This window comes from Anser cygnoides, chromosome 9 (assembly GCF_040182565.1).
Source record: "Anser cygnoides isolate HZ-2024a breed goose chromosome 9, Taihu_goose_T2T_genome, whole genome shotgun sequence".
NCBI lineage: Eukaryota > Metazoa > Chordata > Aves > Anseriformes > Anatidae > Anser > Anser cygnoides.
The window spans coordinates 3,052,207-3,079,623 of record NC_089881.1 but is presented as its reverse complement, the minus strand read 5'-3'; the positions used below and the strand labels follow the sequence as shown (position 1 = coordinate 3,079,623).

The 27,417-nt window shown below is 36.9% G+C and overlaps 1 protein-coding gene across 7 annotated transcripts in view; it reads right to left on the bottom strand.

The window, feature by feature from the left end:
• Positions 1 to 2,871: 2,871 nt before the first annotated feature.
• The window catches only part of TRIP12 (thyroid hormone receptor interactor 12), a 74,963-nt gene continuing 50,417 nt past the window's right edge, over positions 2,872 to 27,417 (bottom strand). For 5 of the 7 annotated variants that reach the window (XM_067002183.1, XM_067002185.1, XM_067002184.1 and 2 more), the window contains 27 exons: positions 26,964 to 27,081; positions 26,668 to 26,824; positions 26,199 to 26,352; positions 25,434 to 25,662; positions 24,656 to 24,774; positions 23,869 to 24,076; positions 22,918 to 23,018; positions 22,613 to 22,787; positions 21,914 to 22,055; positions 20,809 to 21,000; positions 20,216 to 20,367; positions 18,260 to 18,432; positions 17,770 to 17,843; positions 17,458 to 17,657; positions 17,108 to 17,235; positions 16,674 to 16,825; positions 16,085 to 16,227; positions 14,720 to 14,876; positions 13,511 to 13,609; positions 12,858 to 12,972; positions 12,511 to 12,665; positions 11,793 to 11,957; positions 10,417 to 10,581; positions 7,370 to 7,483; positions 5,435 to 5,529; positions 5,137 to 5,240; positions 2,872 to 4,235 (listed from right to left, as the gene is read on the bottom strand). In XM_067002183.1, coding sequence (XP_066858284.1) covers positions 4,039 to 4,235; positions 5,137 to 5,240; positions 5,435 to 5,529; positions 7,370 to 7,483; positions 10,417 to 10,581; positions 11,793 to 11,957; positions 12,511 to 12,665; positions 12,858 to 12,972; positions 13,511 to 13,609; positions 14,720 to 14,876; positions 16,085 to 16,227; positions 16,674 to 16,825; positions 17,108 to 17,235; positions 17,458 to 17,657; positions 17,770 to 17,843; positions 18,260 to 18,432; positions 20,216 to 20,367; positions 20,809 to 21,000; positions 21,914 to 22,055; positions 22,613 to 22,787; positions 22,918 to 23,018; positions 23,869 to 24,076; positions 24,656 to 24,774; positions 25,434 to 25,662; positions 26,199 to 26,352; positions 26,668 to 26,824; positions 26,964 to 27,081 — 3,983 coding nt within the window. In that variant the 3' untranslated portion in view covers positions 2,872 to 4,038. The remainder of the gene's footprint in view (positions 4,236 to 5,136; positions 5,241 to 5,434; positions 5,530 to 7,369; positions 7,484 to 10,416; positions 10,582 to 11,792; positions 11,958 to 12,510; positions 12,666 to 12,857; positions 12,973 to 13,510; positions 13,610 to 14,719; positions 14,877 to 16,084; positions 16,228 to 16,673; positions 16,826 to 17,107; positions 17,236 to 17,457; positions 17,658 to 17,769; positions 17,844 to 18,259; positions 18,433 to 20,215; positions 20,368 to 20,808; positions 21,001 to 21,913; positions 22,056 to 22,612; positions 22,788 to 22,917; positions 23,019 to 23,868; positions 24,077 to 24,655; positions 24,775 to 25,433; positions 25,663 to 26,198; positions 26,353 to 26,667; positions 26,825 to 26,963; positions 27,082 to 27,417) is intronic. The other 2 variants (XM_067002182.1, XM_067002187.1) reach the window with 1 other exon arrangement.

The window sequence follows — 27,417 nt, the reverse complement described above, 5'->3', positions numbered from 1 at the left end:
TGTTTGTTCAATTTCCGTAAAAGACACAGACACAGTATTTCTTTAAAGGCATATTCTATGTTAGCCCACTGGAAGTTATTCTTTGAGCTCAGAGACAGTTAAAACCATGAAATGTGTTTCCTAGCTGCTGTATAAACACGCATTAATGTTCTGTTTAAAAGTGTTTGATTGTGCAGCTTATGCCCTTGCACTGGTGGAACACTGCAGGGAGGTGACTACTCCTGCAACCAACTGCACTCAGCTGAGCAAACTTATTAAAAACAGGAAAGAGCACGCTGAGAGAACATTTCTTCTGACATGATAGAAAACTTTTAAGCCTTAGGAAACACAGCATATTAGTTGTGTAGCTCCAACTATCAAGAGACTAGGAAAGTAAAGCTAGGAAAGTAGAGCAGGAAAAAAAAACAGAACAAGCCCTAACATGACTGAACTATCAGTAAAACCTTTTCCCCCTTCCAACATTTTTATTGTAGTCTCTCAGCAAATTTCACTTCTTAACTCTGTCAGTGTTACCTATAGAAAAGCTTTTTTGGTTTTGTTTGTGGGGGGTAGAGGAGTGGGGTCCTGCATTATCCTTGGTCCTGAAGTCAGATATAGGGTTCAAAATCACAGGAACTGGTATTACACTTGAAGACAGGTTGCTGAAAAGATGTGGGACAGGGCCCAGAAACTCTGCAGATTACACACCTACCTCCAGGAAAGAGGGCACAAGTGACCCAGGCACCCGGAATTTCAATCCCTGCCCGAGGTACCCACCTTTTCAGTAAATGAAAGCTCAGCAGGGAAAGGAGATGGTAAAACTTTCACATACGGACGGCTTGCATGATTTAATTGCTGAGAATCTCTGTTCCCCTCAACCATATTTATTTTTTTCTATCTGATCAAGTTTGACACTGGCCATAGCAATTTTATACATACTTGGAGCTGATTCTTGTACATCTTCCTACAGAACATATATTAAAGCAGCACTGCAACTTACTAATTTCATCTCAGACTTTGCACTACTTAAATACTCCCTATGCAAAGGATTTCTGTATGAAGCAAACCTTTAAGGACAACAAAAAAAATCACCACCCAAGTTCAGTAACACACATCAATGCTTAGGTGGCACCTTTTTCATGAATTAAGAGCAGCAATAAAAATTATTCTGAAGGATTTGAAACTCAACCAAAATAGTAACTGATAGTGTTCTTAAAATCAGTTGTTACCATGTTTAAAAAGGCCTCTATTTTCAAAAATAAGACTTTCTTTTGACAAAGGTACACAAAGCAGTTCAGTCCTAAGGATATTACATATTCTTAGGAGTCCCACATAATCTGAAACACCTACATCTGATCACCGCTACAATTGATGTTCGCAAGCTTTTCTCTGAAAGCTCCTGAAAAGAAGGAATACCTAACATTCTGCCCCACCCCTCTGCTGGTTCTCTGCTACTCTTAAGATACTACATTTCTGCTTGCAGTAAGTACTACAGTCCTGCAAACTGTAACTGCTCAATTTATTCTAATAACCAACTATCTTTAACCTTTTAAGACAGACTGCTCTGCCAATACACTATCAGCTGCCCTAGGGGACAGGTGGGGGAGAAAGTGTCACCGAGAGGGTGGTCACACACTGGAACAGGCTCCCCAGTGAAGCAGTCACTGCACCGAGCCTGTCCGAATTTAAGAAGCGATTGGACTGTGCACTTAGTCACATGGTCTAAACTTTTGGGTAGACCTGTGCGGTGCCAGGAGTTGGACTTGATGATCCTATGGGTCCCTTCCAACTCAGGATATTCTATGATTCTATGAAAAGAGTTTAAGTTGATTTTTCAGGCCAACTACATCCTTATCCTGCTCTGTGCTGATAATGACAGCCAGAACAAGAACAAAAATCAATTGTCACAGGAGGAACTTGTTTTTTCCTTCCTTTTGAAACAGGCAACCAACAACTTATTTTCCCACTGAAACAGAGTTACACAAATGGCTGTAAATCAAATTTGAAAACACCTCAAAGTCGATGAAAGCCAGATTCTAGAGGGAGACAACAGGGGTAAAAAAATATCAATACACATGATATTTTAATACAAAATATTAGCTTTTTTTTTTACACAAGTCAGTTTTTTTAAAATATAGAACCTTAAAAAAATGAACAAATTGCTATCCACACACTATAAACACTTCTTTGTGCTCAGTTTGATCAAGTTATCAGAACAATTTAAACACCAGTCCATAAACACTGCCTTGAAGTTTTATGAAAACTATGTCGCACTGTGCACTACCATTATATGTACAGTGTGAAGCGCCTTCTTTCAGTTTTAATACCGTAGTAGAAACTGTTCAGTTATCAGGTTCTTTGTGCAAGGATTTCACATTCTACTCATGCTCATGACAGATTTGCATTACATTTCAGTTGCACTGGTATGAGCAACCACATGTAATTCTGTGAATGTTCACTGTAAGAATGTCCGTACATGTATTGAAATACATAATCTGAAGGTACAAGTTCTTCAGCTAGATAAAAGAAAATTTGTTATTGTTAGTTGAGGGGAAAGACTAGCCTGATTAGCCAGAATTTAACAATTACTAAGCACTGAAATGAATTTTGATTTCTCAAAGTTGAATAAAAGTAATTAACTATCGTATTTTCATAGAGATGAACTATATAGCAGGTACATCTCAGGAATATTTATAATTGCCCATTTTTTTGAACCCACAGAACAGAAAAAAATTCCCTCTAAGTTGGAGGTCTTAAAAGGTCTTGTTTTAATAGTAAATCATCCACAAGTTGCAGGCTGTTAGCCAAGTAGATTTAGGATGATTTACTTGCATTACAGCAATTTACACAATTGAACTTTATGCATACAGTACAAAACTATGAACAAAAAGGTGAAGCAAACTTTTTTTATTTATATTCAGGTAAAAACATTAACCTGATGAAGTAAATTATTGCAGATTTGAGAAATCAGCACATAAAACAGTTGGACAGAGCATTGCTTACAGGTGCTTTATCTGTGTCAAAAGACAAAGGCTGAACTGTTTGTTCCAAGCTAGCGCTGAGGGGAGAAAAAAACTACAAAAGTAACCAGGAACTTAGATCAAGAACAAGAAAATTGTTTACTCAAACAGGGAATGAAACAGCTAATTTGTCTCTTAAAAAACTTTACATCAATTCGAAATGCTCTGGCCTTACCACAATACACACTGGCCAGCCCAAGCTGTTGGACTTCAACTACATGAAATTCTTCCTAGCCTCTAGTAAGAGGCTTCTGCTGCCTGAATCACTGTGTAAACAGCTCTAGAGCGCAGACTGGTAAAGACTGTCACCAGTATATCCTACCACTACAGTAAAACTATGCTATAAGAAAGGTTCTACCTAGTTACAAAGGCTGAATTATATTGACAATATATATTTGATTTCAGTAAAATTTAAATTATCTTAAATCAGAGAAAGAGGCATGGAGCAGTTAAATGCTCATGCTAACCAAAACATAACAATTGTTGAATGTTGCACACAAAAAGAACCAAGTGAATTGCACATCAGACAATACATGAGGGTGGGTAAAATTAGAGGCAGGTGAGGGTACACAGAACTAGTCTACTAAACTAGATTTGTCAAATACATGGTGTATTTTAATTTCTGTACTTATGTACAAAAGTTGTCTTTGGAGGAAAAACTTCAGACTTCAGCTAGATGGATACACACAGCCCAGTATTAAACTGCACAGCGACATTTATTGTTCCAGCCTGGAAAAACATCCCTTTTTAAATTTCACACAGCAAAGCAAGTTAAAAACTTCACTCATCAAATAAATGATAATTTAAACAAGAACTTGCTAAAGAAACCTTGTCACAACAACTTTTTAGGGCCTGATCACTTTAAGTCCAAAGGGGCCTTTAATGAATATCAACCAAGTGTCTTTTGTTTATAATCTGCAAGCCGTTTTTCTACAACAAGAAGGCGTAACACGTTTCCTTGACTCAGGTGATATATTTAGAAAAGAATCATGAGTTTCTCTTTTGCTGTAACAGGCAGACATTGCATTTTTCATTGTGATCAGGAAAGATGGAATGACTGCTGCCCTTCTCTTGCAGCTATTAAGAGTTTTTCACGCATTATCTCAATGGTTGAATAGTCTGGCAATTTGAGATAGTTCACACAAGTCATTACTGAGGGCAAGAAGTCATCTGGATTCTCTGTAGACTCAAATGTCTTGCGTACAATTGTCAATGGAGGATTCAAACTTCGAAAGCCTATTGAGAAGAGAAGAGATTCAGAACAGCAACAGCAGGCAGACATCTCCAAACACCAGCTCTCAATCCATGTTTTTCAAAGTTTAGTATACGGCTTTACAAGGCCATAGAACAAGCCAAAATCTTTTCTGTAGATTAGCTTTCCAATATTAATAAAAGAAATAAACTAGACCCCTCTATTTTTAGTTGTGTTCTTTATGTGGGGGAAAAAGACACAAACTGTTCCACGCATATGTTTTAAGTTTGTTATTCATACACATTTTCTATCATTCTCCAAATTTGACTGCTGTACCAACCACATGTTCTCTAGCTAAGGTTTTTATACCCCTAACCCTCAATCCTATCTGCACTCTCTGCCCAAAAGAGATTAAAAAAATAAACATTTCTTAAAGCAACTTGTCCTTATGTCAATTCTTCCTTTATCTAGGAGAAATAGAGAATTTAAGTAATGTTCAGACAAGAGTATGGCAAGAGATGTATTTTCTAACGATCCCTAGCAAACACAGCAAATTCCTCAGCCCCCCCCCCCCCCCCCCCCCCAAAAAAAAAACCTGACACTCAAAAGGCGAGGAATAATGGTACGAACTACAAGAATTTAAGTTTTGCTTAGAAGTCCTGAATATTTTGAACTTTGCCCTCCGGTAGGTTATCTGGTAACATGAATTAAACTAGGAGAGAGTCCTTCACATGCAAATATCATGAGATCAACACAAAGTTCATAATATAATTCTACCTTAAGTCTACCACGACACTCCTAAAACTAGAAATAGCAAACATATGAAGTTGTAAAATAAACAAGTTTATTTTTTCCCCCTTTACTGAAGTAATCAATCCACCTATTCTGAAATACATCAGTAAAACTTGATTTCACATATAGCAATATGCACAAAACAAAACCTACCTCCTACAGGCAGTCTGGGGCTACCCGTCACAAACTGAAGAAACAGTCTTTGCTGCTCACTATCAAAACTACTGAGAATTTCAAAGAGATACTTCACTGCTCGACTAAGAGGGGAAAAAGAGAGAAAACTTTAAATTTGTTTGTACTTAAAATAATTGCAGAGTCATCTTCAGTGCAATGTATCTTCAAATACATAATTCCCACATCTTGAACACATATAAAGGTTATTTGGATGCGCATGTTCTATTGCCAATACTTTTTTTTTTTTTAAATAAAAAAGAGACCAGCACCATATTACCTGTCATGTGTATAACCGTGATCTGGCCTGCAACATTCCATTAATGTCTTTGCATCCCAGGTGTCAGTTTTGCTGCCACACAAGAGCTGCTCCAACTATAAAAATAAAGAGGAATTTTTCCCTTTTAGAACACAATGCAGTGTGAGTACTGTCTGTTTTGATTACTACTATAATAGCAATAGTATTCTATCCTACTTTTTGGAATACCTTGCTGCAAAATGACCTTAGTCACACCAAACAGCCTCCCTCCCCACCCTGCTTTTTGAATGCAATAGCTTCAGCCAAATGACAGCCTCATTCGCTCAACCCGCCTTCGCGCTCAATCCACTCGTACATGAGATGTGACATGTATCTCTTAGAAAAGTGATGCCGCTGTAATAAGTAATTTACACTGGGGGACTAAAAATGCCTTAAATATTTTAAAATACAATTTTTACAGTTATAAAGAAATGTTAATTTTTTTTACTATTTTAAAGACAACTAGGGAAACAGAAAGACTATTTACACTTGCTTTTTAGAAATCTGCTCTCTTCTTTGAAAGAAAAAAATGTAATTATTATCAGAGGTATATCTGTCAGATGGTAGTTTTTGGTTCTTACTTCAACTTATCTTGCTTGTTCTTTCTACGCACATGGGCAAGCAGAGTTGATATGCTACAGCCAAAGCATTAAAAGCTTTTAGAGATGTCCTTCCAGGATAGACGAGGAGTTGTAAAACCCAGATCTCAGTGAAAATAGTTTCTCTTTGTGAACAAAAGGATTCTACAAGTTCTATATAATCACTTACAGAGGATTTATGAAGAGGATCAAATGGCTCGATAGACAGACTATCAGCAACAGAACTCTACATCCCACACGTATATCCTATTAAGGACAAGGTATCTTATCTGGTACAACTCCTATTGCTCAATTTTGATCAACTATATTTGTAGATTAGCAACAGACTGGTGTCAGCATTTTGAAATTTCCAAAGAGAAACATGCATTAAACCATGACAAACAGTGACAGCACAGAATCCCATCCACATCCTATGAAAAGGAAAAGGTTAAGTAAGGCACTTGAACTACAAGAATTGGCTTTTTTAGTAGCCTTTAATTTGTTAGAGAAAAAAAACGGTGGTGTTCTCTGCAAGTAGTACCAAGAGAAAGTCATGAAAGAATCAACACTAGCAGTTGCAGATCTAAGCTTTAAGAAACTCTTACACTGCAAAGCACCGAGAACAAAAGGTTTATGTGGTTTATGTGAAGATTTATGTGAAGACTTCACTAACATTTTCAAAGCATGTAACATTTCTTCATGAAGTCAAAGGTATAAGTTCATGAAGGTTTATAAAGGCAAATCCTTGAAAATATAGTCTTCAAATAAACTCCCTAAAGGCATAGTATTAAAATGTTCTCTTTTCTACTCTGGACAACAATAGTTGTGTCTCAGTTCAGTCCACTTGAGAGTAAGAATTTTAAGAGTTAATGTGGTAGGTGTGAAAACAAGGCATCAAGATCAACTATCCTGTTTTTTACTTCCTGTTACTGTCTAAAATAGTAAAAAAAATCTGCTTTGTTATTAATAGAACATTAAGGTATCATCCATGTCCTTACCTCTAGCTATTAAGAGGTACTACAATACAAGGAATTAGTTTCCATGACAGTATGGAGCCTGTATACACAAACAGAAGCCCTTCTCTGAGAAAAGCTGGATCCACTCATCTTTAAAGAAAATTGTTCATAATAAAACCAGCAAATGACTATTGAACACAAATCTCAAACATTTAAATTTGTGATTTAAAAGACACCAAGTTTTACCACTGTGCAGCAGATGCGTAATGTCAGACAGCATGTGTTAGGACTGCACATCATTCAGCGCATACCTCGGTTCAGAGTGTTCCTAGTTATTTAGTCATAAGGTTATAAAAGCATCATTTAAGAACTCATATACCAACCTCCTCAGGATAGAAGTACTGAAGATGACTGAGGGGGAAGACCGATTCAAACCCATCTCTGAAAGAGTCAAACTGTCTGGCAACGCCTTCATTTAGTGCCCAGAATATCACCAACTGCAAAGGTGGGAGGAAAAATTTCATTTAAATAAAGGAAAAGTATAATGATCAAAATTGCACAAAAACACTACAACTACAGAAAAAAACAACTCCATATAAGCCTAGCCATATGCTCACTATAGTTTCAGCAAAGTTAGAGCGTTAATTCATGGAGCTGTTCAACAGCATTGCCTCATTCTGCCTTAATTTATAAGCTTGTACTGCTGCACATGTGCAAGTGCAGTGCAACACAGTTGCAACGAATCTCATGTGGTCTGTCACTGCAGATTATCAGAAGTCATATGAGTTCAAACAACCCTCACAGAATACCCTAAGCATGCAGCTCAGACTAATTTAAACAACTTCACTGATTTTAGTTTTGATAAAACAAAGCTAGCACATGGAAATCAGAATAGCTGGTTAAAATGATTCTATTCAACAAAATATTGCAAAAACAAATCTAAACCTACTTCAAAGTTTCAGCTATTTTTACAAGGCTAACAGTCTTCGTACAATTATCTCCTTAAATTGACAATGATACTTAAAGGATTTCTGTTTCAATACTGCATTAGTTTCTCCTCTAAAGAAATATATAGGTTCCTTTTCTAATATAGAGGTAGAGGAAATAACTCTTTGTTATATTAAGTGTCTTAATCCTATAGAAATGAGGGGAGCCGGGGGGGGGGGGGGGGGGGTGCTACCTTGATTTTAAGTCATTTTAAGAATCATAAGGCAAAAGACAGTAAGACAAATAGGGTAAATTTTGGGGGGTGAGTTTTTGTTTGTTTTGGTATCTGCGGTTGCTCCCTCAGTATTAAACAGACCTTCCAAAGAAAACAGCACATACTTAAACAACAATCCTGGTCACCTGGGCAAGAGGAGAGGGGAGCAGGGAAGATGTGACAAACGAAACTAGATTTCTCTTCCACTACCTGCATTAAGTACTAACAACCACTAGGTTCAAAAATATTTTATACATGACAGATTGCATGCGAAACTCAGACTCTTTTGTCAGTTAGTGCTACTGACTATCACACTAGCACCTTGGATATCCTCAGCTGTAGCAGGAAGTGAAGACTGGTTGTAAAGGAGGATGTCAACACACAGCTAATTTTTAAGTGTATTAAAAGCTCTGACCTGGGAAAAGCTTTGGAAGGCCTCTAATGATGCACCTGAATATGATCAGAAAAATCTTATTGATACTGCTGGACTGAAGCACATAATTAACTCTGTCACAATATTTAAAAGTTAAGTCTTGTGGGAAGGTAGAATGACAACTGCAGGAGAGGGAGAGAGATGCATAACAGGGAAGGTTATTCCAGCTTTATGAACTACCCTCAATTGTATTCCAAATCAGATTTTAACAAAAATGACAGTGTCCAATAGCAGTGCAATTGATGCACAGGAAGCTATGCAGAATACCTGATAAATATACTGTTTCTAAATAGCAATTCATCATAATTTTGATACAGATACCAATGTTTTCTCTGATTTTTTTTTTTTTTTTTAATTTACCATCAAGTCTGTACCGCTAATTAACACCATCTAGTTCAAACTCTCCTTTAAGGCCTGAATAAAAAGACAGGAATAGAAAAGCTATACAGACGTCCTTTTAAAGAAAATAGTCCCAAAAGCTGTTTGCAAAAAGCAAAGTTTATGTAATGTTCTACTTTTCATTTTAAATGTCAGATGCCTGCGATAGGACAACTACAGGACATCTGAGATGCCCGTAAGACTCTCACCATATCAGACACCTGATAAAAGCCGCCTATAGGGAAAAACTGACTGCAAAGTGTATGCAAGTCAGACTTGAAAGTAACCTTTGCTAAGCTTTCCTCAGTAAATCAGAAACACAAATGCTGTTTCTGACAAAACCTGCTAACAGTTTTATATCCAAATGTGTTTAATCCTTTAAGCTCTTCCTGACTACCACAACACACTTTGAACAAAAGGTGATGAGAACTGGCTATGTGTAACAGCTTGAATGTGGAAAATGAACTGGAATTATTCATTATTCAGCTGTGAAAACTATGGAATAACTTCAAAGTTTTTAATTGATATCCAACAGCTTATATGGCCCTTATCAAAACACTTCTAACCATACCATCATATATACAGTTTTATTATTCTTTGAAACTGTACTTGAAAAAAATCTCAGTCCTCAGAGTAAAACTGGCAGCAGACTAACCACCAGGCAGAAAGTGTCTTATTTACCAATTGGAATAATGTGTTTTCATCATGCAGTCCATTATTCCTATCCCCATTCTGCTCATGCCTTCATGTGATAGTACTGAACTCTTCCCTCCTGTCCCCCCTTCTCTTTACCGTGCTGTTTTTAAACCTAAACCATTCAACTCTATTTTTAGTTTTTCTCGGTTATGTCCCTTCTAACATAGGAATAGATTAAGATGAAGGTATATGGTCAACTTATTATGGCACTGTAGTGTTCTGTTCCATCCATACTTATTTTTTATTTTTAACACTATTGCTTTAATTTCTATTTGCAACTAAGGTGGTATTTTCTTAAGTCTGTCTCCAAGAATTTTCATTATTACTGTAAAGGTTCAAAGCCCACTCAAGTGTGATAGCGGGTTCACTACCATACAGAAGCGTGAGAACTTGTTAAAAGATTCTGAAAGCCCACAACTCAAATTAACCCAATTACTACATTATTTTTAATCCAAAAAGGCACGCTTCTAAGTATCCCTTATACATAAGCCAAACTTTTTTGTACTACAGAATTTACAATTAAGTTGAACTGATTCAAAGAGTTTGTGGGTTGTTTTTTTCCTCCCCTTTATTGTAATAAGCTAGTACAGAGGCAGTCAGTAGGAAATTCATCACTGTTCCCAGTTCATGAGAATGAACTGAAACATACAACGAAATGAAGTGCTTTGGATTAAGGTGAGGAACAGTTAAGAAATATAGTCCTAGCTTTGCTTGTTACATACTCTGAGGTATTCCTCTAAATTATGGATGGTGACTGGCGTGTCTTTTCCCCCTTTTTTCAGCTCTATATTAGGAAACCCAGGAAGTGTGAAGTCCAGCCCTAGATCTTCCACTGAGCAGCCATTCATAGTCAGAGCCTCCAATGCATACTGTAGACTTTCTTTGGTCTAAAAAAGTTGCAAACAAAAACCAGTGAGAATAATTCATTAACATCAACTTATCCAGAAAGTTATGACTTCTAAAACAATTTTGACAAACATTTCCAGAAGAGTATTATTGTTAATACTGTTACAGTACTCCTTGCTTTCCTCTGTATTTTTCATATGTAACAGTAAGCCAAGACAAACCAAATAAACCATCTCAAAGTATAAGCCTGAAAGATCCTAACAGTAGGATTTTCTCTAGCAATTCTGGAATTACTTTAACTTCACACATAATTATTTAGAAAATACTGTTGCAAGAGAATGAGATGTGTAATACGATAGAGTTCTTAGGCTGTTTTTTCCTTACAATAGTGAATAGCATTCATACTTGGCAGGCATACTGACATTTTTCAGCTTTCATCCATCAGGTTTCAGGTTTCTCACACTCTTGCTGAGAATTTAAAAGTAGTGATCAAGGAGAAAGTGATACAGTGAGATGAAGAGGAACAAAGGCCCACAAGCTTGCAATACCTTCACTAGTAACAAAGCAGATGCATTAAGAATAGAAATCAGGTTATTACCACCTGAATTGATTGACAATGGATGCTAGAAAAGGGTATGCATGCCACAAGTATTTTTATCACCACTCTGTAACGGTGTTATTATTTATAGCACCTCGTGAAAAAAAATTAGGATTCCTCTGCATCTGTAAAAACTTGTTCAGACATGAAGTCAATTTATACCATTTCTACGTATAGCTTTTTCAGTGGGAAAACACAGACCCAAAAGGCACTTTTCAAGAAAGCCTGAAAGATTGATCAAACCTATAAACCCAAGCCTTTTTGAATGTTCAGAAAAAAAGAATTAAGGATAGAGTTTTTCCCCGATACTAAAATTGGTAATCTTTTCAAAAATGAACCAAAAGGAGAAGCTCCCTCATACATGCATCTCAATCCTAGCCATTTCTTGCCCATGTTTAATCACACACAAGAATTCTGTAATCAATTTCTAGTGTTAGAACAGATTTACTAGAACAAATTTATCATCAAGTCTACAGAAAAGACCATTATAATTACTAGCCACTGAATCAGTAACATTAAAACTGCTCCTTTTATTAAAAACATTATCAGTGCTACCCCAGTATTAAGCACTATCATACATTCTCAGTTATGGCTACTTCAAAATCCAAACACACATAGGGATGCACTCCTTCTTCCTTAGGTTTACTTTCCCACCTGCGTTTTGTCCTGTTCAAGTCTTTTCTTTTGTCTTACAATATCTTCAAGGTGATATATTGATTTGGCTACTACTGGATCAATACTGAACAAGTCATGTGATGTCAAGGAAGTTTCCTGCCGTAACATCCACTTATAAAAAGGAAGTCCAAGAGGAAGGTCCACCTATGAATCAAAAAAAATGTATTGCGGAACTGTTAAGTCTTTCTAAACTATTGTCTTAGCAAAATTTTTATCTCTTGCCTAGATCTAGAATAATATTTACTAATTCATAGGTCTCCCACATACACCAAAACACGAAGTGTTTTTAGTTGAGGTATTTACAGTTGAGCAAATACAGATGACTGGCTAAAGCATACGTATTAGAACATCCAGCAAGTTATCAGCTGGTATAATAATTATCCTAGAATGATCTTGAAAAAAGATTGAAGAGAGCAACACAATACAGACATTTGCTTTTCCTTTTTTCATAGTCTTAAGAGTTACTGTAAAGATCTTCAACATATTCTATCCTTTCCCCTTTCCAGAAAAGCTCAACTGCATTCTTGACCCAAACTGCTAGAGATGAAAAATCGCAGAATAGCCTAAGTTGGAAGGGACCCACAAGATCATCAGAATAGTTCCATGGAATTCTTAATGATACTTTTTCCCCCTCAACAATTGGGAACTAGAATTCTTATCTAACCCTTTAGAATCATGTTTTCTGTTTTAAGCTCACCAGTCTAAAATCCATGATTGCCTTTGCCATTAGTTTTCCCAAAAAGCGGAACTTCATTTTAACTTTTGCAATGTGAGCTGGCTTGGCAGTTCTACCAAAAGGAAGTGCAAAAAGGCCTTGAAGATTATGAATATACTTGGTACCTTCCTGGCTTCCTGTTGAGAAAGAGTGATGGAATAAAAGTTCAACATATACATTGCTAGTTTCATTCTGGACAAGTTTCAGAAAACCTATCAGGTAATTATCAACTTAGAATTTCTTGTAAGATTATAAAAGAAAATATCCATAGACTTAGAATCAATTCAATATTAAAACAACACTGGTAATTCAGGTAGTAAAACATTTACCTTTTGGATTGGCTAAAGTTACTTCTTCTCCCCTCCAAAGGCCTAAATCCGCTCGCTGTAGTTCCTGAGATACAAGTGCATAGAACTCTAGTGTAGGGCCTAGGCCTGTGCCAACCTTCAGAGGGGAAAAGCAGGGTGCAGGGAAGGGAGAGGAGCGGGGAGAGGGGAGAAAAATAAGTAAGTAAACAAGAGTCTATTCACTTTGAATATCTAAACCCCTACTTACACTGAGAAAATATAGTATGTGATAGGTTATAAGACAAACTGCACTGCGAAAAGCCTCTAGACAGCATAGCTATGCCAACATTACAATACAATTGAAGCAGTTTAGGAAGACCACATATCAGAGCGAAAAGCAATGGAATAAAAGTATCAACCACCTAATGATCATATTATAGAAATGCAGCTGTTCCCCAGAGTTAGAAAAGATATACTAAATCTCATCAGTCCTATTCTGAAGAGTATAACAAATCTAAGTTTCTCCTAGCAACTAAAAATCACAGCCAAGTGAAGGAGGGATAATTAACAGAATTTTGTAGCACCAGCAATGGTAAGGACCAAGAGCGTGACCAAGTCATTCTAAGAAAGTTGTAGCTTTTTGTATTAATCTTCATTAAAAAGGGGTTAAATTAGACTGCATTGACATTACTTACTTCATTCTCATACTGGATTTCCAACATGGCTCTTGAACTGCCTAGATCCTGCATCACAGATTCTGCCTGTTTCAACAGCTCATCTCTGTTCACAGTGCGCTACACATTAGAGAAGTTTTAAGTAGTGAAATTACGTCTGTAAGTCCCAGTTCCCAAGGCAGTTACAACAGGAAAAAAAATAGTTATGCAAGTTTTTCCACCCCATGCTAGTTAGTTCCACAGTTCAACAATTTCTAAGTTAATACTTTGATAAAATAATTATCTCCTAAATAAAAACTGACTACGAATAAAGCATTCCATTAAAAATGAAAACCAGCACCTTACAGTTGTATTTATATATATATATATACACACACACACAACTTAACAGGTACTACTCCTACTAAGAATCTGGCAGCAGGACTGTAACATAACAGAAGTGCTGTAATGTGCTATTACATACCTCAAAGTAATGTGTTAGAACCAGACTACAGATGCCCAAGTCCAAAAACTTAAGGCAATAATATTCTGTTCTGCCCTCTCAGATTCTCTAGTAGGGGAAGTGGAAGGCTTCTAAGAGAACACCACTAGGATTCCTACGTGGTGGAAGCTATGTTCTAGTTGGCTAGTTTCTCACTTCTTTTCTTCCAGAGGTATTCAAAACCATGCAGATCTAAAACTAAGATCTGCTGTATAGTAAGGATAACATCTCTCCAGACTCAAGGCAGACACCAAGACTCTCTCCATTAAAAGTAGTCATGGCTTCATTTCATCATGTTGTGACAATATTCTCCCAGAATAGAAGGATAATGTTTCCATTTATTCAAGTAACGCTGCCTCTACATCCTATAGGCTGAATTATTTCAGAGTTCTACCTGAAGCAAATCAGGGGTTTACAGACAAACCTACAGAAATGTCACTAACATAACCTAAAACTTGACATTCAGTCTTAGTGTCTAGTTTCAGAAACCGTGAAGATTGCAATTCCAAATTAGGCTGGATCTGGAAAAGCAGTGTAGAGTATACTGTAGCACCTTCTGCCATCTAATGGCAGATACCTAGAAGACATTGTGCTTTCTACACTGGGACTTGGAAACCAATGAAAACAAGCCTCCCCTTTACCTGTATACTACCAAAAGTTGATATCTTAAACTTCTCACAATGATATTCTTAAAAACAATAGCAAAATTAACAAGTCACTCATTCCATTTTTAAACAATATATACCTACTTTTTTCCTGTCCAGTCGTGGTGCCACTCTGCTATCCTGAGAATCTGACTGATTGATTTCTGGATTAGTATCCAGTAGTCTTTGCATGGCTCGATCACGATCAAAAGCAGTTACATAAAACAGCATTTGCCGGGTATCAAATGGAAAGAAAAATGGGCTGTAAAGAGCATTGGATTTGTTAGCTGAGATTTGACTAGCATCTATGGCTACAGTTTAAAACACAAACGTAGTAGCCTTGAAACTAGTGCTTTATTAAACACACTGGTAAAAGCAACCTCCAAAGGAAACCCCCAGGACATGAATTAGCTCTGGGGAATGCATGACAATGCTTATAACCAAAATAGAAATGGGAAGTTAAAAAGGAATCACACAAATCCAAGAAAATTCTAAACTCTTCCAGGAGATACTAACTCCAGTACTGCATCAGAAATTAAGTATTTCTTTACTTGTTCAAGCCTGTTTTGCAGTTAGGAAATCCAATTCAGACAAAAGATCTTAAGATAGCTCAAGCCCCTGTATTTAGAGGAGGAAAAAAGGAACCTACCTAGAAAACAGCACAAGCACTCTACCTTTCATCATTTTTGGAAACGCTTTAAACGATCTGTGAAAGACTACCAATTAGAGAAGCTTCCTATTTATCAGCTCTACTATTCTTGAAGACACGTGCATGTTAAAAGTGTAGTCCTCCACTGACATCACAACTGGAAAGATTGTTTTATGGAGTAAACGCTACAGATGTTTGTATAAGAACATACACTGATAATCACTAAATTTCTCCATAAAAATTCCAGACAAATAATTAAATTGAAGCACTGACAATTAAAAGGCTAAATAGTCTCTCTAGGGTGTGAACTTCCAATGTGGCTTCAATTAACATGCTTGAAAAAAAAGCATGAATGTCAATCCTGACTTCTCATTCTTTCAAGCGCAAGAGTCTTAGAGCTTATAACCTATCAACTTGATAGAGATCTATATTTTATCAATTATTTTAAAAAATATTTCCTTTAATACCATATCAAATATGCTAAGATAAATGCAATGAAATAATAAGTCATCACACAGTTTAACGGAAGAATAAATGGTACAGAGAACCACATTTGTTTCAATCAGAAAACTTTAAACTGCTCAGAAATTCCCTTAAGAAGTTGTCCAAACTTCGCAGCTAGTCTAACCATCCACACTTGGTTTAAATTACGCAGCAGAGGTGTATCATCCAAGCCTCACTATGCAACTTAGTAAGACTTGTTACTACACTTTATTCTCCCCCAGCGCTTTCAGAAGTGAAACATATGCTGCACCTGGGCTACTCAGCCAAGAGGCCTACTGAACTCAAATAAGAAATACTACACAATAAGTCATTCATACCATGTTTTTCCAAGTTCTGTCAGCCAGGTTGGTATGTTTCCTGTCATAATTACCAAAGGATCCTGAAGCTGCCTGTTTGCTTTTGCTGTCAGTTTACTGTTGATAAATTCTGATGTTGGAATAATCTCCTTGCAGATTGCGTTCTGTGATGTTAAAGAACAAGATTTTTTTAGTTAAAGAAACATCGGGAAAAAAAGTCTTTACAGTATTTTAATGCTTTCAATTTGCTTATCATCACAGGAAAAAAGTTTCACTGTTACTTTAGCAGTGAATAGAATCTGACTCAAAAGACAGAGTGAGTAGATTTCTACTATACATTTTCTTTCTTGGATTAATGATGTTTTTTTGAACTTGAAGAAAGTAACATGCTAAAGCATACATGACTGACCGTATGAGTTTATAGACATCAGAAGTTAGATAAATAGGTATGGGGAAGAAGACAGTATTTACGTTATTCTTTTTTCTGGTTGGTTGATTGCGGGGCATGGTGTAGGATACAGACCAAACAGAGGGAAAAGGCTATTTTATGGTGTTTCTTGACAGCTGTTTGTATCAAGTATGAAAGTGATTTTAAAAGTACTATACTCACATCATACAAATAATACCAGTATCGACTGATAGCGTGTAAAACTCTCAAAAGAAGAATAACATCTAATGAAGGATCTTCGAACGTTATGTTTTCAGGTGGAGAAGATATAAGATAAACTTCTAAAGGATTTAATACCGAAGGGCATACACCATCTAGCATGAAAAAAGAAAAACTGTTATCAACACTTATCAATTAGAAGCCCTCCCAAGATTTACATTAGAAACCTAGGTAGTATTGTCATTTATAGGGTATTCACTCAACCCAAACAACTTCATTAGACAATTCAGTTAGTACTACATGTTTAGTTTTAACATCAACATTAATGTGTGCTTTCTAAGAAGCTTCTTGTACTACGTATGCTTTAAAATGTCTCACTCTTCCGTATTCTTTCAGTAATTTCACAAATTAACATACTACCACAGCAACACACTCACCGTGCCACAGTTCATCATGCTTTTTAGAATTTCTAGGTGAGGTTTTCGTTGGAGCAGTTTGCGCTCTTCCTCTTTTACCACCAACGCAGTCCTTGTTACCATCTTCATCCTCTCGCACAGGTTTGTACCTATAAAGTAATTCAAAATTAGTACTGCATAAACACGTTTTTAACTTACATGAAAAGAAAACAAGTTATAGAACTGTTAGTTTGACTACCATAAATTTACTTCAGTGCAAGTTAAAGCAGAAATAAAAACTTCACAGTTCTTCAGTTATATTCAATTTCTCTTTATTTATACATCTCTCTCAAACTGGAGAAGCTGTCCCTTGATTTCTCTAGCCAACTTACCAAATGGTATGTGTTTTTGTCCAAATCCCAGCTCTTCCTAACGGGTTGCTTTCATCATCCGTAGACTCCCTCTCCTCCTCAGCTTGCAAACTGTACTGCCTAACTGCTTGATACACAGTCATATTATATGGCAGCAAGTGATCTCCAATGTAAAATTGCAGTCTATGTCTCACATTCCCTGAATTTAAGAATTGAGCAGCCTGAACAAAACAAAAAACAGAAAGCCACACAAGTTAGGAAACTTGTTGCTGACTTTCCTTTAAGCTTCTTCTTATACCATCCCCTCCCCTTACCCACAAAGGGAAACCTTACCAAAGATTCATCTATTTCTTCATCTGACCCATCATCATCACTATCTTCATCATCTTCTCTAACTCTTCCATAACCTGAGAAAAAGGAAAAAGACATACTTATTTGCTTTTACACGAAATGTAGCAATGCTTTTGTGCTCCTTTATAAACTCCACTTTTCAAAAACACTTCCAAAGCACGTAAAATCAAAAGTGTAAGGTTCATACATTTTAGAACAAATTTCAGTATCAATATTTGCAAACTCCCCACATTATAATCAAGTTGACTATCAGATTAGCTGTACTACTGTTATTATTTAGATGGAATTGTTTACAAACAGGAAAAGTTTGTCCCAAAGAGAGGCAGCTTTATTTTCAGCCTTACTCTACCCCCACTGTGGATTAGATACATTTATAAGTACCTCACATTTGTCTTCAGTATAATCCTCAGAAGCTTTTACAGACTCTATCTTAAGCAGCAAAATACACACAATGACCATATAAGACAAATACCTCTAACTACAAGGTATCTTTCAATGGCTTGTACCAAAGCCAGAGGATCAATCTTCACAGGTCCACCCTTCCACTGTTTCACATTTGCACAGTCTGGATGTCTTTGCAGCTGGCATTTTAATTGATGTGTATTGAAGAACTTTAAAGCTTGTGATCCTCTGTTAAGAGAAAAACTCAAAATAATTTGTGAAAAAAGTTGCTACACAAAGAATCTAATAACCATAATTGCATTAAAATAGGCTTATACATGCATTTAAGAATTCACTTGTGTTCATTCACAGAGTATAATTTCTCATCCTATTTCTTTAAAAACAAGCTATTAAGAGTCAGATAAACAGATCAAGGATTTTATTCTACAAGAACTCCAGAATCTAAGTTGGACAAAGTTTTATTTCCAACAGAAGCCGCATGGTTTAAGAGAAAGTCCCGTCTGAGGTCCGATTATAATATGGCCTATACCGCCCATCTGTGAGGTATGAAGCTCTTCAGTGGTCAGCTGATGCCACAGAAGAGTTAGAGCTGTGTTTACCTGCAGTACTATGAGAATAGGAATTGAGAATGGAAAATGCAAATCTCTCATGTTTTTTAATGACCTAAAGGGACAAACCAAGAGCTTCTGTTTTTTCTTGCCAAATATAGTTTATATGCGTGTTGCAAGCTATCAATACTCAAGCTAATAGTTCTTAATCAAACCTCTTAATCTTGTGCTGCTTCTATTTCCAGGTACCAGTGAAAGACTACCAAATCTTAATGCCTCAAAATCTTAATTGACGTAATCTACAGTAAGACTAGCAGTCAAACAATGCTGCAGTAGTCTGACTGTCCATGTTTAGTATTCTAACAAAAGTAGCAGAATTTTTCTTTTATGACTAGCTTTTATGACAACTTTTGTCATTATCCCTTTTCATAAAAGTAGTGCATATTAAGAAGGATTAAGATTACAGAGCATATACTATTTGAAAAAGCTAACATCAAGAACAGTAATTCCTTCAAGTATTAGAAAACCATATATTGCATTCATCCCCAATAATTTTTATTTATTTAAGTCTCACTAAACAAGTACTGAACTTCAGTGTACGTTATGCTACAGTGTGAGGCTCTAACACACCTATTATAATGGATGTTCTATCACAACTGTTGATAAAATGTCCACACTGTCTTACTACTTGAAAAAGTTTATGGCATTTCAGACTTTAAAAGGGGAGGAGTGTGGAAAATATACATACACTCTGAAAACTATTCTTTAGTTTCTGAGTAGTCCAAAGAATATCCATATAATTAAACTGAGCCTTCAGGTAGCACCAAAAATACTTCCAGAACTCGCATGCAACCTGTATTGTAATAGACTTTCTAGCTGCTATACACTGAATGAAAAATAGTGTTGATTTACTACAGAAAAGTACAGACAAACTGCAGAAATAGGTTTTCAGTAGTTCAAGTTTGTTACTTAGAACACAAATATTTAATAGGATTCTAAATTTAATCTATATTAAGACACAGGACATGTCTACAGTTATTTTAAACTATGGCAGCCAACTGTTATCACTCAATCTATCATCATCCAAGAGAACAGAACCTGTCCAAATAACAAAGTTGAGCACTGTAACACAAACTTGCAGCAGTTCATCACATTACTAAAAAGTATCAGAGTTACCAACAAAGATTATTTCTTTCCAGTGTTGGTTACATGGGGACAAGGAAGACATTTGAATTTTTAAAGTTTAAGTTCAGTGACTGCATCCAACCCCAGTCTAAGGGGGAAGTAGTTTCAAGACAGTAACCAAAGATCTGTTTAAATATTCAACCCCTCTCTGAATAAAAAGAGGCAACTGTGTAACTGCTTTTGTCTTTAAGAGGGTCAGAATTCTCCATTACCTTGTGGAACTTTTAATGTTGAATCAAGGCTTGGCAAACAAAAGCTTCCAACGAAACTGTTACCTGAGCATTAATCCTTACCTGCTCCCTGTTCCATTTCCACTGGGGAAGTCATGTACTTTGACCGGAAACTGTTCCATCTGACTGAGGCAATTGTTCATTTTATGGACTAATGCCAACAAAGGTGCATTTTCTAATGGCTCTAGTCTTCCAAGGGGCTCTTCCCCGGGAAGCTGAAACACATTCAAACGTTTTGGTTATGTGCTTGAATTAATGCACCTTCGATAACTTTCAACACACAGTGCACAAAAAGGTTAAAACTCAGTGCTCTCACTTCAAGTGCCAGCAATATCAGAACAACTAGACTACATAACACATGTATGAGACTTGTTTCAAGAATGCACTTCTCACTTAGTTTAGATTTAATAGCCCTACAGATTTTAAGCATTAATCCTTAACCAGGAGCAGTAAGCTTCACTGAAACAGGGTATTCTAAAGATTTTTGTTCTGTAAAGACACAGAATCACGTATAAGTTGTAGTGTTACATATCTTAGTCATAAAGAAAGCATTCCTTGTAGCACCTTAGAGTTAAGGTCATTGCTGAACCTCAGGTAGTCACATGTGTACAACTTAGGAGAAAGCAAGCTAAGAATGCCCAAACAATAAAACTTACTGGAGAGGAAAAAAATACATGAAGAAATCTTTTCAATCTGATATCCCTGCTTACAGCATCTTTCTCACTTTTAGATGTCAAATAAAGCAGCAGTTGTTTCACAAATCCACTATGCTGGATTTCAAATGAGGAGACGTCAGACTCCGAGACAATGCTACGGATTTCTACAAGGCACTCTGTTCCACCATCCACCTGAAAAAAATATGAAGATAATATTTTACTACCCAAGTAATAAGGGCCTAAGAAACACTATTCCCACTGCACAGAAGAGCTCTTACAGGGAAAAACGTTTCTTTTTAGTAACTCAATACAAGTAATGACTCAGCAAGTAAATTGAGGATAAGCAACTTCTCTGTTCAAGGGTATACATTAGAGGTAACTATACACACACACACCGGCTTTTAAAAGAAATGCAGAGTCTTATTTCTGTCTCCTGTAAACTGAAGATTAGCTCCAAACAAAATGCAAAGAAAGATAAATACTTGTATGGATTTTGCATGACATCTGTGTGGAGAGGAGGAGGTGGTAAAGTTTCATATTCTAATGATTCCTTAGGTCAGCCTAAGTCAACTGTTTAGCTACTTTGCAAGTTAAGGATTTAGACTATTTGTCAAGGATCTCAACTGCCTGACAAGCAAGGCTCAAATTCTTGAAATGCTACTACATTTAGCCCAACTTGTATTTCTTCTGTCCTTTCAACTTAATACTACTAACCCCGCCACAGCCCCCGCCTGAAGTTCTGGCTACCAGCTATGTTCTTCCATAGGTAGAAAGTCAATCCCTACCACTTAACTGCAGAATTTTTCAATCTGAAAGAGAATGTTTTAAGTGACACATCACTAGGAACAAACAATACCACTGTTAACGCAAGTCATTTATCATAAAAGATAATGTGTCAAAGGTTATATAGAAATTTTTAAAAAAAAAAAGAGCGACCACAAGTTTAAGAAACATTGTATCGTTCCTTAAAATAACAGAAACTACGCTTAAAACATTGGCTATATTGTCTAAGATGGCCGGCTTTCCTCTACAACCACGGCCCTCCTCTTAAGCACTTTTACTGCTTCAATTCCCACCCCTTTCAAAAAAGTCTGCCACTTCTAACCTGGAGGTTGAGTTGTTCAGTTGCAGTGCAAAGTCTCTGTAAAACATTTAGTGCAGGATTGCTTCCATCCATGTTTTCAGAACTAAAATAACGGTCTACAAATTTATGGGCCTGCTCCTTAATCCAGCCCTTAATTTTTTCTCTGTAAAGAAGCACATAAAAGACATTCGGCCACACGCTTAGCATTTGCATATTTTAATATTACAAGTAACAACAACTAGAGTACTGTCTTCTCCATGCTTAACAGCAAGCGTAGATAACAAGCCTTCCCTTTTACTCAAATATAGTAAAGACATTTTTTGCTGATTACTTGTTGCACACATTTTTCCCAGTTCTCCAATTTTTCCCTAGCACATTACTATATCCTATGAGAAGTTATTTTTTCTTCCTAAATTTCTTATTAAAGAATGGGTTGGGAAGATCATCTAGTCCAAAGATCTACCTCACCCTCCCTGCCATGTGCAAAGCCATCTTTCACTAGATCATTCACTAGATCAGGTTGCTCAAAGACTTGCCCAACCCAACCTTGAATACCCTGAGTGATGGGCATGCACAATTTTTCATTCTTTTTCTAGAATTATTTTACCAGGGCTTACCCCCAAAATATCGTTGATGTGCTACCTAATCACCTGATAGCTTATAACAAACTGGCTACACCTCAAAATCAACTTCACAGTATGTGTATTTTGACTTGCGTACCTGTTATTGGAAATTGTATCCTTGGAAGCAGCCCTTGCAAGACCACTTACTCCTGCTGTTCGTGCTGGTTCAATGTTATTACTGTTAGACTGTGTGCTTAATCTTCCCCATGTTTTTGGATTTAGACTTGCCAAGAAGGAAGATTTAGGAGATTGAGTAGTTGTAGGGCTTTTAGCTGCAGAAAGCAAAAACAAAATTAAGAGCATCTCCTAGAATCAACAGGTTTATTAGAGCCAGCACTGTTGACAGCTTATAAGCTTACTTTCAATTTAGAAGGAGTTAGTGTCACATTATGCATATTTTACCTTGATTGTCTACTTTCTCATCATCTCTTGGAGGAGAGTATTTTGGTCTCCTTGGCCCTCGTTTCGGCAGTCTTTTTCTCTTTAGAACATCACTCAGTCGTCTGTCCAAATTTAAGAATAAAAGTACCATGATTCCATCCACCACATTCATAGGCATACCCATCCTTTCTGTTCAAGATGCATCTACTAGATATATCCTCGAGGATATAAAAAGGTTCCATTCCACAACAAGGGGGAAAACAAGGGAAGAACAGGCAGAGAGGGGGGCCTCAACTCTAATTTAATGGGAAGGACAAAGTGATTACTCCATCCACAAAGAAGAGACTTGACTTGCTGTCACCCTTCTAATATAGGCAAATACAGACAGGAGTACCACTGAATAAAAATATTAAAATTATGAGGAACTGTCATAACTGTTCATAACATAATGTTATTCCTTTATTTGAATGCATTTATTACAAAATATACACGAATTATTGAACAAACAACAAGACACTTGACCTGCTTGCCCCTTAATAATAAGTTACGGATGACTTCTCCCTCCAGTCCCCAGTAGAAAGGAGCCATACACCATAGCGAGCATTTCTCTGAAAGAATCCTCTGAAAGAATCCCTGTCCTCAAGAGTTACATGAGACTACAGCTGTTGCTCTTGGCATTCTCCAGTCTCTCCCCAAAAAGCATGGATTGTTTCCTATCATTACATCATACGTATCAGGTCACTAGTTTGATTGTGGTTTCTTGTTTCTTTGTTTTAATTGTTTGCTTTTTAAAGCATTTCATATAAAATCAATTAGAACTACTAACTGATCACTTCAGCATCTCTTCATTTTACTAACTTGAGAGGAAAATACACAGCCAAATGCAGCTAATACTGTAGCAGCCCACAGTCAAGATTTTTTTTTTGAAGAGAAAAGATCAGATCATTTGTTCAGAAGAAATAGTGCACTTACCCCTGTGGGCTCAGATCCAAAGAATCCTCCCGGCTGTGTTGTAGGCTGGGAGAGCCCAAATCTGCAGCTGCATTACTGGCAGCAGTGGCTGTTCCAGTACTTATTGTTGTAGTGGTACCCAGCGTTCCTGATCCATTAGTGCATACTTTTGGTGGGCTTGTTAGCAAAGCCTCAGACTCTGCTAAGTTTTTCACTTGGTGCATCACTCCTTCAAAAAAGAAGTAGTCTTTATGCTTGGGGGGGTCTTTGGGGCTTTTTGAGGGGGAGGTTGGGGATTGTGTTTGCAGAGACAGAAATAGGTTTAACCTCTGGTTTGACTATTGCATCTTTTGCATGCGCACATACGTTTTAAAAGCAGAGTAATTCTTTCTGAAAAAAAATAACCTATGTAGTTTAAAAAGAAAAGTGACAACAGCATTAACAGTGGCTAAAAAGTCATAGTAGCTTCAAACAGACTCCACACCAAAGATTCACTCATTTCGTCCAGTAAGACTACCCGTGTAACTTCTGCTAGCCTTCTTCAGCCTAAACGTAAGTTCTCTAGCATCTAGTAAGCCTGTACAAACTTGTTTCAGATTTCAGAAAACACATTTGTCTCCTCCAGAGCCTTGGTCAGCTCCTCTCCAGTCATGAGGACAGCTTGCATGGATCTGCCTTTATTATGCATGACAGATTGACTTGTTACAATTTGGGGAAGGGAAATTTGGACACACACCCCACCCCCAAAATACTAACTACAGAGGGAGGGGTACAGAGGGGTACAGGAGGGAAATAAAGAAAGGATTACCTTCTCTTCTGAAGTAAACGCTAAAAATGTCAGGTAGCTTTTGCATTAAGATTTCTGCCATCTGCAGGGCTCCAACTACTATCTTAAGGTCTTGACTTGACAGCATGGAGGCAATATGACTACAACAGATAATTTGTTAAAATCAGGTTTGTCTTTTTTTAAAAAGAAAATCAAGCCAGTTCATCTTGCATACAGTCTCAGTACTAATCTGTAACAAGCAAATTTCACTGCACTTTCGTAAGAGTTAAGTAAAGGACAAAGTTCTTCCCCCACCTAAGTCACTTATGCCAAGGTTTTTCATGTGGCACAAAGGAAAATAGTTGAGTTTTTCAAAGGTGGTACAAAGTTCCAATTTTTCAAAACTAGCAGTCAGTTTGTTTTCTAACTGCATCCTTTTGGCTAGACCCCTAACCTAATAGTATAGCAAGTACAGGATGAATAGAACTGAACTTTCCAACAGAATGTCAAAGAAGTCTGTTATTGTTCAGAATATTACCTCAAAAGTCACCTTGCTACAGGCTAACTTTAGCAATTAGGAAAACAGTAAGTGGTAATATTTGACATAACTAGTACACAGAACCATATAAGTAATCAGAGTTTCTATTACGGAAGTCTACAGTCAGCACCTACTGCAAAACGTAAGATTAAAAAAATCTTGAGAAGCTAGGCAGCCCCAGCTTTGCGAAAAAAAAAAAAAAGGATTTAAAAAGATAAAAGATAAGTCAATTTGAGCTGTAAGATCCAAACTAGTTTCATTTACAATTTTTGATGAACCCACCTTGAAACAGCATGGTTTTTCAGCACATCCTTCAGAAGTTCAGCATCAGCAAAATAAATTATCCTAAGTATTGCTCTAAGGCACTTGTGTCTAACAGCAGGTCCAGCTGAAGAACTATACACTTCATAAAGGACACCAAACAATGTTTTAATAAAGGATTTTGCCAGTTCTGGGTCTTCTTTCATTAGTTGTGCTCGGGCATCATCCTTCTTCAAATCTGAATGTCCACCTGTGAAAAATTGTGCAACAAATCACCACATAGTTCTTTGCGTCTCTGCTCCAAGGTGCTCGTTTTTTTTTTGTTTTGTCTTTTTAAAAAGCTGAATTAGTTTAGATCTCGAATTGAAAAGATATGCTAATCTAGTAAATAGAAGTCAAACTGGTATCTAGAACACAGCTACATATCCTCTTCTTCCAACAACCCCAAATTGTGTTTATTCCATTGTTATATATTTGTGGCATAGTAAAGTCTTTTTAAAAAAGTATGAATATTGTTTCATAAAACAACTCCAAGCCACGGAGCCCCCTTGTCCCCCCAATTTTTATGCATTTTCAGTCCCTTAAAAAGGAGTTCATCTGTTTAAAAGAATGTATTTCAATTTGAATGGTTGTAAAGCCGTCTTCCAGTTATTCAAAATAGTTTGATATTTCATAGAAATAAGAAATGTATTAAACAAGAAATGTATTGGCCAAGAAGTAGACTACCGCATACAGCATGAGTTAGCTATAGCTAGATATGCTGGATGTCTCAAAAGCTATACTTACTAGTGTTTGTATTGGCTAAAGGGTTTGGTTTCCGCTGAATGGCACGTGCTGTTCCAGTATCCTCATTTATTTGCTGCATAGAGTTAAAATCAATAGTATAGACACGCCCAAGTGTCGACAGGCTTATCTCATCCTCACCCACCTGATGAGCTGCCTAAAGACAAAGTGGAGTTTAAAGTTAAGAACAAACAGAGTTTAAACTTAAGAAAGCCTTAGCAAAAAGGAATTTATATCGAAGTGGTGAGAGAGGAAACGCAGTCGCAAAAACCAATGACGGACAGAAATACAATAAAAACATCGATTAAGCATTCAACAGTTCCTCTATTACTGAATACCCAGCACTACATTACAGCGGGATGTTTGAGAAATTCATGTGTTTCTTTCTCAAAAGATGTTTGGTTTCAAAACCACAAAGAAAAGCACTCAGTTCCCTATACGACTTTTAAAGAACATCACCACACAGACATACCTCTATTATTCGACTATCAATCCTGTTATAGGGATGCCAGAGACCCCTGTCATCTCGCCATTGCCATATTGCACCATCGGTATTTTGCGCATTTCCTTTCTTCAGCATAGTATCGACAGCAAAGATCCCCTCTTTTGGCAGACAAGGCATCAGTTCACTGAGAAGAACATTAAAGCAGCATTTGACTAGAAGTATACAATGAAGTCCATCTGAGCTGAATGCTCTTTGCCTTCATTTTAGAGTTACGGAATTTAACACCCCTACCAGACCCAAAAACGTAAGACTAGATAACTTACCAGATAAGAGAAGTAAGCTCATAAAGTTCTTGAGGACTTCGTGGAACAAGGTCAATTTGTTCTTGACAACTCCCATTTGAGGCTCCACAAAGGAGAAAGTGAAGAGTTTCTGCAATATCTGAAAAATTATTATTGAGATTGTTCATATTGGTATACAGACTCCAGCTTGTGTTGGACTCTATACAGAAGAAATAGTCACTGCCCTAAACAGACACGCAGAATACAACGTAGGACAAAAGCCATCTCTCTGGACATTACAAAATGTGTGTCTGTTCTCTGACATGGGGTTTGTGGGTTTTTCATTTCCACCGCCCACCTCCCATCCCTCCTTTAAGAGAAAGCAGTGAGGGGGGAATATCACTAAACGCACAAGGCAGGGAAGAAAGCAGGGGAACATACAGGGCAGTTGAAGTTGCAAGTCAAATTTCCCAAGATGGAAAGAAGGAACAGAGTG